We start from the raw sequence: 15466 nt of genomic DNA on the forward strand, positions 1-15466 counted from the left end.
CGTGAACTGCTACTAAAAATAGTTCGCGGGAAAAAATACAGGGAAATGTATGAAAAGTTCAAAACACGACTGGACGCTTTCTGTCACAGCTACATTCCTCTAATTTTGTTCTTAAAATCCTTTTCCTAGTGCCAAAAGTTTCCAATTCATGAATTTTTCAGAAGTGATGTTTTACGAAAATTATTTCACATCGGATTTCCATACAAACACTGTTATTTCAAGGCTGTTTGCCTACCCGTCAAAATGGCGTCGAAAACCGTGATAAGGCCTATTATTACTAGTTTTATAAGAATTCTGAATATCTAGGCTGAAGGTTGAGAAATTTTACGTGATATATGAAACACGAGAAGGTGTGTTTCATCAGATTTCCAAACACTGAGTAGTAGGTTGCAAAAACGAGGCGCAGCCGAGTTTTTTTAAACGACTTCGAGGTGTTTGGATATCTGATGATACACACTTTCGAGTGTTTGATATGGCTTCTCAAATGATCAATAATTCTTGGAGAAATTCAAGGCTAAAGTTGACAAAATTTTATGGTAATTAGGAAGACATATCCAAACCACGGTCACAGTGGTGATTCTCTTTGTTTTCTCTTGATGAATTATTAATGAGTCTGAGACGAATATTTTAAGAATAAACCCGAGGCTAAGATTTTAAAGGAATATAATTTTGTGTTGAAAATTTGTAAATACAATAAAAATATTTGTTTTTAACTAAACCGTATAAAATTCTTCCTTTCTCTAAACGGCAAAACTGCAACGAAAAGCAATGTAGCACGTGCACAATGTAACACACCAAACACTTGTAATTGACACCCCCTATACATTCTGAAACGGAAATGTCATATGCTATAATCTAAGAATATTCACAAGAATATTTTCAGCCTAACATCGGCAGAAAATAAGAATATTCAGCCTGGGCCGGAAAAAACAATATTCTTATAAAAAAGAGACTGACTACTCAGGTCTGAAGGACTGGTCTTACTAGCAGATAATGTCGAGGAAATAGTTTCTTCACAGTTTTTCGAGATGCAAGATTTGCTTCCCAAATAATCATTATGTTACTCGCAAGCTGACACTTGAACACTCTACAGATTATTGAGGTATTCCGCTGTAGGTCTTTCTCTAAGTTCATCTTCACCGTGTGCGAAGGGGCACTGTTCTACGGCCACAGGACATCCATCTGGATGCTGCAAGTAAAACCAACAAAGGGAGGTTTTCCACAACGCCTGAGATCTCCGCTGCTTTCTGGCCGCGTCGCCCTTTTTTCCTCTGGGGCCTGGAGTCTCTTGGGTCCAGTCCCTCATTTGAACAGCACCACCTGCAACTGTATGAATTAGAACGGCTCTCAGCTGAGAGTGGTAAAACCAAGTAACCAGTCTTGATAAGCTGATCATGTCTAATGAAAGGAACGCAATGTGGGCAGCCAATCAGAACTATAAGCAATGTGACTGATGCCAAGAAAGGAAAAACGTGTGTAACAAAGCTGAACAAAGACTGAATTGATCTTGGTTTGTCTTATAAATGATTAGAAAATGGAGTGGGCTTTTTTAACTAATCACGGTGGCCAGTAAAGCGAAACGAAACGTAATGCAAATTATCCGGAGAGGTTAAAGAAATAATTCTTTTTTAGGTAGGTCATTTTAAATAAATGCAATAGGCTGGGTGGGACAAGAGATAAAGAATGAAGCAATGCGGGACAACCTAAAATAAGTACACAGAAAAAAGTTTGTGAAGTTCTTTACAGCACATTTGGATATTGGGGAAATGAATTATCTCCTTCATAAATTCTTAAATAGACCTTTTACATAAATGGCGGCCGATTTATTATTCTTTTCAAAATATGTTAATTAGCCTTACTAACCTCGTTTAAGAGTAAAAATTCTATTGAATTTTGCCCATGCTAACGAGGCTAGTAAGGCTAATTTCCGTGAAAATAAAAGAATTATTTATAGGCTGCCATTTCTGAAAAAGGTCTATATTTGCACTCGGTCATAAGAGTCACAAGAAGTATGACATAGTTTACAAATCTTCCATTTATCAACGGGTTTAAATTCTTCCAAATTCCCTGTAATGTATGCTTGTATCAAGTTATCATTTTTTGCAATGCTAAGTCATAATTATGATATAATGAATTCTAAGTTTTTAAATACGGATATTTTGAGTAAGGGGAAACTTTGTTTGTATGTAGCAAATGACATATCAAACAACTCTGTACAAAAACCAAAATTATGACAATATGAAAACTAGCCAGATTTAACTCACCTTTGAAAATGTAATAATGGTTCCTTAGAAGAGTCTGAAGTCCCCCACATTCATTCTTAAGTTGAAGCAAAGTACTTTTGTCAAACAAATTTGCCACTTCAGGAAGTTCCAGTTGACCTGAAAAACAGAGTCAAAGGGCTTGGATTTGCTTGCACGCAAATACAGTTGCAGGAAAGCAATTCCCAGCACAAGACTGCGAATGTAAAGAGGGAACAGCACTGACCAAACATTGGCCAAAGGTTTCAAATGATTTTTAGCCACAGACTCAAGGTTTAACCAATGACATTAGGAACACAAGATTTGTAGAGGCCACGCCCCCTGTGGGTTAGGGAGAGGAGATGGCTGACATTTCAGACCACACGATTTGGCCCTAAGAAGAGAAAATGACAAAGCAAACTCTGAAAAAGGAAAGGAGAAGAGAGTTTGAGTGAGGCCCAGCAAGAAGGATGAGACACATAAAGGGCATGAGAAGAGTTTTAACTCTTCTCATGCCCTTTAGGAAGGATTTAAAAATCCTTCCTCTCCCTCGACATTTGGCAGCTGCTATGCAAAGTGAAGAAGCTTTGGATATTAGTTCCTACCTCCTCTTCTCCAACTGGAAGTGCAAGTTCCAGATGTGAAAGCAGGCTGTAGTTTGGCAATCCCTGAAGCAGGGTCAATCACTGGTTCTTCATCACTCTTCAATGGTAAACCTAACAGGTTTCTTGCAACAGTGTTGACAATAAAGTCTTTCAGTGATCGATCCAGTGTTGTACAGTTTCTCATTGGCTCCTTAGATGGGCGAGGTTGGAAAGTGGACTTTGATACTTGAGAGGAACAAACGTTTGAATAACATTCAGTCATTGGGGTTTGGGTGCTGAAGCTTTCTCTATTACACAAGCCATGAGCAGAAATTGCAGCAGTTCCATGAATCTGATCATCAATTTGTTGAAAGCTTTTGCAGGGAGATTTCTCTTCCAGAAATTGTCCATTAAGCCCATGACATAAAGATTGTTTTGTTGATACTGGAACTAGAGTTTCAGGGATGTTTCCAGCATTTAAGTCGCAGCCTCTTCTTAGAATCATTTCCTTTATTATTGTGTCCCTCAGATGGTGATCCTCTTCTGGATACACCCTTATCCTCCCAATCTGACAGATCTGCAAATCAGTGAAATGACATGCAAGATTAAATAGATAAATGCAAACTTATAATAAAAAGATCTAGAGGGTGCACACAGTTTTAAAAACTTGTTCTTTTGAGGAAACGACCTACCTCTGACAGTACATCTGTGTTTTATACAAAGACCAAAAGACAGGCAGAAAGAAAGATGGAAAGAACGAAAAGGAGGAGAAAAGAAAGAAAGAAAGAGAGAGAGAAAGAAAGAAAGAAAGAAAGAAAGAAAGAAAGAAAGAAAGAAAGAAAGAAAGAAAGAAAGAAAGAAAGAAAGAAAGAAAGAAAGAAAGAAAGAAAGAAAGAAATAAAAGAAAGAAAAAAAGCAAGCAAGCAAGCAAGAAAGAAAGAAAGAACGAACGAACGAACGAAAGGTGAAAGGAGTTTGACATGAGGAACCTCCGTATAACTTAAGACCAAACATGTAACTAATTACAGACAATTGTCAATAAAGAAAAGAAAGGAAGGAGGAAAGAGGAAGGAAGGAACACAGTTTTCTCACATGAAGAAAACTGCTTTCAGATAACTGTAGAATTAGTAGCATCAGCCTTCTAATTACCCTTTTGGTGGATGGAATCCTCAGTGAGTCTTCTTCCACTTGAAAGCCACACGTTTCTCCCACTTCATGCACAAAATCCAGGTATCCCCTATACTGTGTCACCTTATTGTTTTTCCTAACAAACTTAAAGGTTTAGATATGATCAGGACCACTTAAAACAGATAATTATAGTTTTATGGATGCCTCTTTACAAAGACTACAATTTATATTTTCAACTCTACCTGGCTTTGTAAATTATCACCATGGACAACTTTCAGATACAGGCGTGCCCTTATGATTGAACGACTTGGAGGAAAACGGTTTAATTAACAATCTGGCCTTAAAATCCAAATTTATCTGAATAACAACACATAGTTCCATATTCATTTTCACCATAAGGCTTGAAATATTTGATTAATTATCCAGTACCTATGCCTTAAAGTGAACTAAGTCAAGCCATGCACAAACAATATTATTTTGTTTTATTCTCTCTTCTCACCAAGAGAAAAGGAATTAACCAATCTGTTGTTTCAGTTGCAAGTTAGAGTTTTAAGCAAGGCATAAACCAATTAATCAAATTCAGGACTTACAATACCATTTCACTGAGCATCTTCATGGTTGATGTATTTGCCAATTACCTTAACTACATGTATTGTTTTCTAACGTTAGAAAAAGTAAGTACCTTGCAGTTGAAGTCAAACAAACAACAGGGCAGCACAAAATACCGTGTTGTGTAGGAAGATCTACAAAACAATTATATTATTTGTAATGCAACTTAGGTTAGAGCTGGTAAAATTAGAACTAAAGCTATCATGGCTAACATGGTTGACAACAACAATAACAATGATAATAATGATAATATTGATGACAATGATAGTGATACATGTAATAACTACAGGAGATTCCAGCAAACACGAAGCAATACCTTGCTGCCATGACAGGTATCCAAGGTGTCAGTTCATCAGAGTGATTTCCAATCAGCCAATCAACATCTGGAAACAGACCAGCCACTGTGGGATCCAATGCTCTTTCCTACCACAACAAAGGAAAGGGAGTCAGATATCACACAAAAATAAGTTCCAGGCATCTGTGGCAGACGTAAGGGAAGGAAGCGTAGTCACACCTTTACTGTACGTGTACACGTCAGACACAGCATAAAGATTATTTTTCCTCGGGACATGAGCCCTTCAGATCTTTATGTTAAATGGACATTATTTTCACAAAATTTTTTTGGATTTCCATCATCTTGAAATGATGTACTAAAAGCAGTGCTACATGTATACATTATACAGCCATTCCAAATCAACAGAGCAAAATCTTCAAGGCAAAATTTGGGTATTTTTTTTAGCATGGACAAAGAATGCATTTCCAAATTAGTCAGACAATGCCTTAATCGACCAACTGTCATCTCTGGTTGTATTTAGAGGTTTCTCAAACATCATAGATTGGTCTTATATTATTTGTAAAAGACCCTCATATTGTAGGATTAACATTTATAGTGTAAGCTAAATGAAGATTCCCATATAGAATTTGCTAATAGTTTGGGACTGCGACTGACTATTTTCTTAGGAATCTAGACTACAGGATGTTGTTTTATTGGATGATTAATTCTTTTCAAAAATGATTGATAACCTGAAGATTGGTGTTTCTGCCATACATATCCCAAATTTTGCGACGACGTACATCAATGCCTGTTCCTGGATGCTGAAAAAAAACACATCAAACAAGGAATGATCACATACAAACTTGTACATGTTCTAAAGATGAAGGCAACATGGCCTTAGTAGTACGCCAGGTTTAACCTTTTTTTTTTGGGAGGGGGGGGGGGCCACAGTGAGTCCTATACATGTAGTACAGTATAAAGTGACAGCTGGATTGCTTATCAGAAATTTATTGAAATGAATCCACCAAACATACCAAAACCTCATTTTGTGTGCATGGACCAAGTTCATTTTTCTCCAAGACCTTCTGAAATTAAAGCAGCACAAGTTTCCTATCTTTTTCCCAGCTCTTGAATCACTGTTGAGCACCCTGAATCATACTCGACCATTTATTTTAAAACTAAAAGTTATGGCAGACATCTTCGAAATTTTTAAACTACAGTAGTTCCCCTGCCCCATCCTCCATCCCAACTGTCCTAAGTGTTGCATGAATTTAAAAATAATGCTAAGGAGTCATTGTAATTCAGGAGAGCTTCATGTGTCTGGTTCCTGGCCACCATTACTTTGTATCAACAGTACATCCAGTATATCTCTTCCCTCAGAAGTATATAAATCTTGTACTTTTCAGCATTGACAGTTTGTATCACCTATTTGTACACTAAGATAGAGAGAGACAATGGGTTTTAAAATATATTGTCTACATGTATGCTTCTCTTTGTAACAAGTAGCAGAAGCAATTTCAATAATTTTAATTTATTGTTCATAATTACCCCTTCTTCACTGAGAATATGGACAAGTAATCCATTTCCACATCCAAGGTCAACAAAGCTCTGTTTTTGTTTTAGATCAAGTGTCTTTCTCTCCTCTTCCCAAAGAATCTGTCAGACATTAATGAGCAGGTTGTAAGAGACATGTACATCACACGAATCAAAAATGGCTTATGAGCTTGCTGGCCTGACAGAAAAAAGAATACTGCTAAGAGGGATAACAGCATTAAACACATAAGACCTGGAGCAAAAACATCAAGTGCAGGGAAGGAAATGTATTATGAGAGCAGAATGCAAAAATGTTATTCCCATGCTATCTTAAAAATTATTTCCTAACTATAAGGCAAGCCAGCAGATGAGTGCAAGGTTTAGAACTACGACTGTGGCTTCAAGGGCTCTCAATGTACTGCAACTTAAAATTTCCAGCTGATCATATGGTGAACAAAATGGCAAAAATATAGTCACATTTTTCAATCTGCAGGATAAAAACCACTGGTACAAGATATTAGCCGCATCTCAAGACAGGGATAGCTATAATCTACTCATTTTGTGATTAGATGTGAAAAAGAAATCAGTATGTATAGACATATTCTATAAGCATCATCACCATCATCATCATCATCATCATCATCATCATCATCATCATCATCATCATCATCATCATCATCATCATCATCATATCTTTATTTACCCTCACACTTTAGAGTAGCTTATGCAGCTAATATCTCCGAGCATTTACCCACCCAATCATGAGAATATACACACAAAGACCAGACCACAACACCAGGAACTACATCCCCTACTCTTTGCAAACAGTGAGTGGGTTCTTTAAACCAGTCAAGAGAACTTCTATTACAGTTTGATTTCTTACCAACAGATAGGAAGCAATAGCAATATCCTCATATACAAACTTTTGAGGATCTGTTCTTTCAGGCCACATCTAGAAGAAAGGAACAACAATTTTTAGAAACTTGCATTTATTTAAAAATAAAATAGAATTGAAATTCAGGCCCCTTAAAATGTTCCAGAAAAACTTTTAAATGATGATTTTAAGATGCACCAGCACCCTGGAAGTTGTTCAAAGGCCGGATAACTTTATCCTGTGGATAAGTCACTATCAGACAGTTTCAATCTGTGCAAAGATTTCAGTATTTCCTCTTGTACAAGCGAATATGCACACTCTAACCACAGTTAAGTTTGGGAGTGTACGAAAACCTTGGACAACGTTTAACATCAAGTATATTTTAGACCCTGAATAGTGCCTTATCCAGCGGTTAAAGTTATCCGGCCTTTGAACAACTGGGGCCTGCAGTAGATATTATTGGCTGCTTCCTTCAAATTAACTTCATAGTGGAATCCCTAAGAAAGGGTTAAGGGCCTGGTCCTTGCTGCCTCTTACTTCATAATAATCTGGGAGGGCTGGAAATCATGTTTAACAAATAATGCTTCCTTGACGGATAATTTGTGGAGATAATGGATCTGATTCCCTGTTTTAGTATAACAATTATTATAAGGGAAAGGAAGTGCATGACAAAATTTTCATCTAAAATGTACAAGCCCAAATGTAGCTTACTACACTCTTACAATTCTCACCAACCACTTTTTATATGTTGTAGGAGTACATGTATAATTATTTATGTCATGTCCCGCTCTTAAAGTCGATAACGCTTGTCTAACACAGCACTTGTACCTATATACACTGTACCTTAACAAGCTTTTCACCATAATCTTGCTTCAGTCTTTGGTACAGCACAGTATACTGCTCAAGTGGAACAAGTCTCAGTGATCCTTTGCTGGTTTTGCCATCAAGCTGAATTTCTTCTGCCCACTTGCACAGCTTAGGAAGCAAGTGTTCTTGCAGCCACTGTACTGTAGGACATAAAACCCCATCTCGCTTACTTTCATTTGATGTTATGTCGTCCATGACTTGTAATGAAACTCTTTAGGACAAAAGTATAATTACAAAAAATATTAAAATGTACCTGGAAAATTGTAGAAGTCTCTTGAAAAAGGAATAATTATAATGTTATGTTGTTCCACAACTATCCACACCTATTCTACAATGTAAAGAATGCATTTTTGGTTTGGAGTCCCTGCCATTGTGGAAATCCAATTTAGCTTCTAATAACAATCACACTTTTCTTTAAAAAATTGGGTTTTTGAGACCCCCAAACCATTTAAAAATTTCAGTGACCTTCAAATTTGGGTGGGAGGGGGGAGGGGTGAAGGAGGTGTGGATATTTTCTAGAACTCCACAATTTGCTTTTTTATTAAGTGCTACTATGACGAAATTTGCGTCTTTCTAATCTGAGCCATTTTAAAACATAAATCAAAGGCTCCTGTGAGCCAACTCGTGAATGCAGATGACACATAGTAATTGCAATTTAGACGGCTACGGAAACTTCCTCAAAAGCTAAAAGAAATTATATCTTTGCCCGATTATGTAACGAAAAATGACCATTCTTGTACTATTAAAATGATTGTCAAATTATTCTGTACAGATTGAATAAGCCGATTATTCTGATGCGCCGATTAAAAAATATCACGTGTTTTTTTTATTCAAAGTTTATAGGAGCACGCCATGTGCAGCTACGTCATGCAAATTCGTGTGATAGTCCGCGGCTACTGGATTTCGCGATCGGGCTAGTGGATTCTAACCATCACTTGCCTGATGGGCAAGTGAAGTTTTTTTGGGAATTAAAATTACAAAATTACTGTAGGGCAAGCCGATCTCACAAAGGGAAATATGTTCAACAAAGTATCGCATTACGATTCATGCCCGACATAAATGCGTGAAATTTTTCCTTTGGAGTTCAGTCCACGCAATCCTCAAGTAAAAATAATGAACTATGACAAGCTCTTGCTAAATAAGAATTATTTATCGACCGCGTCCTTTTGCTTTCCCATAAATTACCAGTTGTAAATTTCGAAAATGAAACATTTTTTCCCTTTGAAACCTCTATGAAAGCTGACAAGATCTTAAAAGTGTTCATTTCACCAGAAATTCGCATAATTTTGTTTACGACGTCAATGATGCGTGACATGGCACGTTCCGCTTTCGCGTGAAAACTGAAAAATTAAATTATTTTTTAATTAAATTATTTTTAAATTAAATTATTTTTAATTCTTGAAAGAAACCGCACTTCGAAGAAAAAAACGAAAAAATCCTATAACTTTGCTCAGATTCAACGAAAAATCCCCATTCTTACACTAAAATGATTGTCAAATTATTCTCTACAGAATGAATGAGAGAATTCTGACGCGTCGTGAAACAAATTTTCACGTTTTTTTTTTTTTTCACTAATTGAGTTTACGACCCCGGACTTTCTGAAAAACTGAAAAAACTTGAAACTTTGCTCAGATTGAACGAAAAATCGCCATTCTTGCACTAAATGATCGTCAAATTATTCTCTACATATTGAATAAGAATTTCCTGATGCGCCATGAACAACAAATGTTCGCATGTTTTTTTCCACTAATTGATTTTAAAACTCATTCACTGCGCACGCCCGAAAGTTAACGACAAAACCGACTGATCGACTGATCGACTGATCGACTGATCGACCAAGTCGAGAGTCAGCTATCGCTATAACTCGTTCATTGCGCATGCGCGCATTCACGAGTTAACAAGTAGTCTGTACGTGAAGAAGAATGCTGTTTACTATTTTCAAATATCTCTTTTTGTTCCAGAGATATTCAAGTTTTTAAAATATGCAACTTAGCCGAGTGATGACGTCATAAACTCAACCGAATTTTTGTCAAATACTATGAAAAAAGATATCTCAGCCAATTTGAATAAGAAATGCTTGATTCTTTGCAGTGACATTGTTCTAGATGCGCTCCATAATACCAGCTTGTCAGTTTTGTTACCATGGCAACATACTGGGTTCCAGTCCTCCCTGATACTTAAGGCTTTGCTGGCCACCTTTGGCATTCTATTTTGATATTTGCCAATGGTGGCTCATCTGCATGATCCAGAGAGCCTATAAATATGTTAGGTCGAGTTTGTGGCCTTGTTAAATGTTAAGCTGAAAATCACTAAAATATTGAAATCAGGTTGGAGGGGACTAGAAAAGAGTGAGTTGCCATGGGAACAAATTTTTTATAGCCGTAGGTGTATTGCCTTTAGAACTATTAGCCTGCCAGGTTTCAATGATCTCTGCTGTAAATTGACAGAGATAGATCTATTTATATACTTGATGTTATATTGAGTTGAGAATATGACGTCATCAGTCCTCTCGTTTACATATTTTAAACATTTTTCAAATGTGAATATCTCCGGAACCAATGCAGATATTTAGAAACGGTAAACAGCGTTTTTAATCTTTCCTCGAATTCTATGTGATAAACCTTAAAATTCACGAGGTAAAAATTTGATCATAGTAGCACTTTAATAATATTTTTCTAGATAATCAAGTGAAAGTGTGAAGAGTCTTCACCTTGCATTCAATTCTGTGGTAGGTATAGATTCCTCCTCATAAAGTAGAGAGTATGACTCTGATTTGTTCAGCCAATCATGGTAGCTTTGGCAGTCATCTTCATATAAGACTCTTGGTGAAAGAGGAAAAAAGCTAACTCTCCTTGTCCTTTTTTCTGTAAATGTTAGAAAAACACAATAATTATCATGAAAGGCGTTAATCATCATGATTTGAAATGATAGCTAAGTTAATCATTTATCTCAGGATTGAGTCACTTCTATGTAGAACAGAACATTCTGACCACTATATTGCTAGGCCCAGTTGTTCACAGCCCAAATTTAAAAGCAACCCATGGTTAGTGTGAAATTTGATTCCAGTTTAATTACTAATCAATAAAGATTCTTCCAAAATATTTTTGCCCTTCAGGACCTGGTCTCCATCAGCTGATGTTGGCAAAACCCTCAAAAACCCCTACAAAAATATTCCTCCAAGAGAAGTCCACCAAAAAATATACATATTAAAAAGTCACTGACTGCTAGCGGGCTTGCTATAGGTGGTTTGCGACCAGTCGTTAGAGATTCAATAGACAATGATGTGGCAGCCATTCGGTATGACAGAACCTTTTGTTTTGCCATCCAACATGGCGGCCATGCCATGGTCTTTTTGGATCTCCAGGGATTGGTTTCAAATCACCTATTTAAAAAAAATAAATCCTACCTAAAATGACTAATTCGAACATAGCATCTTTCCTGTCTAACTGTCGTGGTAACAACCTTCGGAGTATGATCGAATCGTGTCCCTCTTCACATTCAACTGGCTCTGATAAAAGTTCCTTTTCATCGCTTTTGGGTTTAACTCTTTTTATATTCTCCAGACGACTATCATGTTCACTTTCGGCCTGCTTTAATTCCTCACATTCCGCTGTCCCAACACACGTGTCTTCCACTAAAACTTGTTCTTGATCGAGAAATACTCCCTCGAGGTCTTTACTGGTCAAAGACTCAGACGAAGTTTTTTTAACAATAAGCGCACCCATAAGACGACGATTGACAACATGTGGCTTTTCTATCCATACATCCAACGCCTTTAAGAACCCATAAAAATCAGCTTTTGTGTTTTGTGAACAAACGTTTACCCACGGTACTACGTCCGCCATCTTGGATTCGTCTGCAATGGAAAAGTCCTGGGGAAAAGTAAACTCATTGCGCCGCCGTTAACTCAGCGGACGTTATGTTTCATATGCGCAGAATAAGATTGCGCACCATATCAAAACAATATGGCGATCAATAAGTTCGAAGGGTACTCTGTTATTTTCAAGCTACAACAAGAAATGTATTTCTGATTTGTTTTACTATGTTACTTGTGTATTGTGTGGGGATATTTCTCCTGCTTCTTTTAGCAGCTGTCTTCTTTGGAAGGTACGCATTTATTATGCAAGGACTAATGACTATCGATTTTAAAAAATTGCAAGCTTATTAATTTTTATTCAGAACAAATACCACTCTCAAAAATCCTCTAGCTTGAGAAGTCGGGTTTTACGTCCAAAAATAAAATTAGGACTGTAGAAACAACTGTTTACTTCAATTCTTAAATTACATACAGCTAGTAGTTCCTTGTGAGTGTAACAGTAGTTTACCACAATTTTATGGTATATCCCAAGTGTTCCAAAAGTCAAAATTTTACATCCTTCCAACATATTAAAATCAAAGAGCACTATGTGTCTGGAAAACTTTAGGAATGAGACTGTCATTCAGGTTTTTATTGAAAATTGGATGTCTGAAATTGCATCTCTCCCATATAAGTTTTTAAGATAAGGAGACTCCAGTCTGCAAAGTATGTCAAGTGCACACATAAGTTTTCAGGAAATCCTCTGCTTATTTCTTTTAGAAACTGTCTCTGTCTGGGGAAGATTTTACCATTCTCTGCAGACTGGATGAGACTTTTCAGTAATTATTATTGTTTATGAGTTGGCATCCATAGGGGGCCTATATACCCTTCTGGTTAAAGCCTTGGTGTCGTTCACTTGCAGTATGACCTACAATTGGTGAAGCAAATAGTTTGTTTGTTTTGCCTTCCTCAGGTTCTTTGCCTGGTTAGTGGAGATTGTGGCTCGATGTGTCTTTCACCTAAATCTTAAGCTGGATACCCTTGGGTTATTTGCTGCAAATGGCATTGAGATTAAGTTTACCAGTGGTGTTAAAATTGTGAGTTGAAACACCTAGTACTGTTACTGTAGTCTATTGTGTACTAAGTTATTTCAAGGGGCTTTAAAGCCTTAAAAGGGGCTTCCCGCAAAAGGGGCACATGTCGCTTTTTTAGTGAAATAATTTTTGATCTTATTGTAGCATCTCACTAAATCTTTACATACAGACCTCTTTTGACATGAATAATGTTGTTCTGTGATTGTTTTCGTTTTTTTTGTGTGTGCCAACTTGATCGACTTGATTTTTTGGCCCCGCTCTCCTCGAAAACAAAGCATAAAGACAGCGAAAAAATTCACAGAATGACATTCTTCATCTCAATAGAAGTCCATATATAAAGATTTACTGAGATTCTGCAAAAAAAAAAATCAAAATTTCACCAAGAGGGTGATATATGCCCCTTTTGCGGGAAGCCCTTCAATAGTCTTATTCTTAACTTCAAGCTACAGTTGAAGCTTATCAATACAACCACCAATGGGTGTCAATAATTTGACCATTAACACCTGGGGTGGTCAGATCAACTGGCTCTTTAGATATTGAGAAAAAGACAAGATAAGGTTTTGCATACATGTAGGTCTATCACTATCAAGTGAAGCGACAAAGTTACCTTAAATTACAAAATGGTAGTGGTATCAGTGTGAACTGATAGCGAGACAACTTTATCCTATAACGTAGCTAAGAATCCTTGATACTAGAAGTTTCATACACAATCGTTAGTCAATATTATTTGTCTTTTTGTTTATGGTTCAATGCATGCTGTTGATATCCCTTGGGCACACTCTGGGGACGTGCAGTTTTGACAGTCCATGCCACACCCCTTGTCACACCTTAAAAGAAAAATTCCCCACTCCCAGGACTCTTGACATTGACTGAAAATAAGCTGCTTCATTTTACAAGAACATTAAAATATTTGTTTTTGCAGCAAAACCTGAAGTTTTATAATAACAAAACACTTTTGAAGAAGACTAAATAAACTCTATTGTACACAAACAGTACAGATATAAATATCTGGAGTTAGGAGGTCTATAAGATGCTTCTTTGAAAATTGAAACATTAGTATTTCTACTACAGTAGCAGAAAAGCAATCTAAAATATTTCACTCCTATAATTAGTAGAAAGCACTAATCAAAATGTGTCTGAAATAAGTGAGAGAAGTTGTTTCAACTTAAGTTCTCCCCTTGAGGACAAGCCCATTTGAAAAATTCCCCACCCCTAACAGTGACCTGAGTAAAGTAAGCATATTTTCTCAGTGTTATTTTTTGACATGTGTAATATTATTGTATTGCAATTGAGTAATTACCGGTAGATGCAGGGCCCCTCTGAATACCAGCCATTGAAGTGAATGAGCTACTCTGCCAAACTAAAGTTTACTTCTGTTTACCTTACCTAAAGGTAATAGCAAGAATTGAACTGTGCATTACTGGTACTCTGACCTGTGAATTATGAGTGAACGCAGTGCAGTACATTGGAATGAGTTGTATAATTTGTATTATTTTATAAAAATTTATTATTATTATTGTTATTATTATTATTATTATTATTGCTTTTCTTTTCACTTTTAGAGAATAGAAAAAATATGTCTTCATTGCAAGTGGACTTTGAATGACTCAAAGTAAGTTTACTTTTCCAATTTTTGTAACGTTGATATAGTTATAGTTTTTACCATTGTTGATTATTGTCAACTTACGTGTCTGATGTAAGTATGTACATGTACCAATTTCTATTTAATGAAGACTACTTAACCTGTAGGAATGTCGAAAATCTTATGAAAGAACCAACCTCAGCTGACATTGCACACCAAAAGCTGTATCAAAACCTTGGGGTTGCTATGACACCCCCCACAATTGAAACTTTCAGTGCATTAATTTTTTAGATTTCCACGTAGAACATTGCAGTGCTCTTCAATACATCATGTACACCAATACTGAATAGGTTGTGTCTTGAGTAAAAATCCAAGATGGTGGATGTCTGGACAATGTTGCAATATGGCTGATTTGGTAGGACACACCATTTCCAGAAATATTGAGTAGTGTGACATCTTAGAAGGCCCACATTGTCTCTCTTTAATAGCCTAGTGGTAAAAATGGTTACCAACAAACTGCTGGACAGAAAAAATTAACTTAAGAATAAGGTCCTCTCCACGTCCTTGAAGTTTTCCGTGAACACTCTCTTTTTTATTATAAAATTAACCCTTAATGAAATAAAATGTATGTTCCTTGGTTTGCAGGAGACTCTTTACTGTGCTGTTTAGAAGTGTTGTCATTGACGTTAACAAAGGAGATAGTGAGAGTAAATTTCACAAGCAAGTGGACCAGTCAATAAAGACTAAATCTTCAAATAGCTTTGGTGGGCATTGTTATCTTGATATAGATTCAGTTTACACGCTCTAAAGGAGACACACAAGACAGAGGTCTGGTGTCTTTTACAGTGTAAGAGAAGTGGACTGTAGTTTCACAATAAATTATTG

At 36.6% G+C, this 15466-nt stretch overlaps 2 protein-coding genes across 2 annotated transcripts in view; one reads left to right on the forward strand and one right to left on the reverse strand.

Annotated features, from left to right (window-relative positions):
- Positions 1-276: 276 nt before the first annotated feature.
- On the reverse strand, positions 277-11960 carry LOC146464508 (putative tRNA (uracil-O(2)-)-methyltransferase). Its single transcript, XM_085129749.1, has 12 exons — positions 11516-11960; positions 10820-10973; positions 8086-8320; positions 7252-7320; positions 6384-6491; positions 5585-5656; positions 4878-4984; positions 4635-4695; positions 3974-4096; positions 2846-3401; positions 2265-2381; positions 277-1326 (listed from the first exon to the last, which is right to left on the reverse strand). The coding sequence occupies exons 1-12, from the start codon at positions 11952-11954 to the stop codon at positions 1088-1090; spliced, it is 2280 nt and encodes a 759-aa protein (XP_084985875.1). The 5' UTR covers positions 11955-11960; the 3' UTR covers positions 277-1087.
- A 96-nt stretch (positions 11961-12056) lies between these two features.
- The window catches only part of LOC146464509 (bridge-like lipid transfer protein family member 2), a 64766-nt gene continuing 61356 nt past the window's right edge, over positions 12057-15466 (forward strand). The window contains exons 1-4 of the mRNA XM_085129750.1: positions 12057-12216; positions 12879-13002; positions 14562-14611; positions 15227-15345. Of these exons, the coding sequence (XP_084985876.1) occupies positions 12152-12216; positions 12879-13002; positions 14562-14611; positions 15227-15345 (358 nt within the window). The 5' untranslated portion in view covers positions 12057-12151. The remainder of the gene's footprint in view (positions 12217-12878; positions 13003-14561; positions 14612-15226; positions 15346-15466) is intronic.

This window comes from Pavona decussata, unplaced genomic scaffold (assembly GCF_977016875.1).
Source record: "Pavona decussata unplaced genomic scaffold, jaPavDecu1.1 SCAFFOLD_163, whole genome shotgun sequence".
Classification (NCBI taxonomy): domain Eukaryota; kingdom Metazoa; phylum Cnidaria; class Anthozoa; order Scleractinia; family Agariciidae; genus Pavona; species Pavona decussata.

What these genes read in the sequence shown, in the direction of transcription:
- LOC146464508 (XM_085129749.1), bottom strand. Translation starts at nt 11,954, where the DNA reads ATGGCGGACGTAGTACCGTGGGTAAACGTTTGTTCACAAAACACAAAA. An exon ending in ACCACAGAATTGAATGCAAG is followed by an intron (nt 8,321 to 10,819) that starts GTGAAGACTCTT and finishes TTTGTCCTAAAG; the next exon opens with AGTTTCATTACAAGTCATGG. An exon ending in TTCCAGTTGGAGAAGAGGAG is followed by an intron (nt 2,382 to 2,845) that starts GTAGGAACTAAT and finishes TCTGTTTTTCAG; the next exon opens with GTCAACTGGAACTTCCTGAA.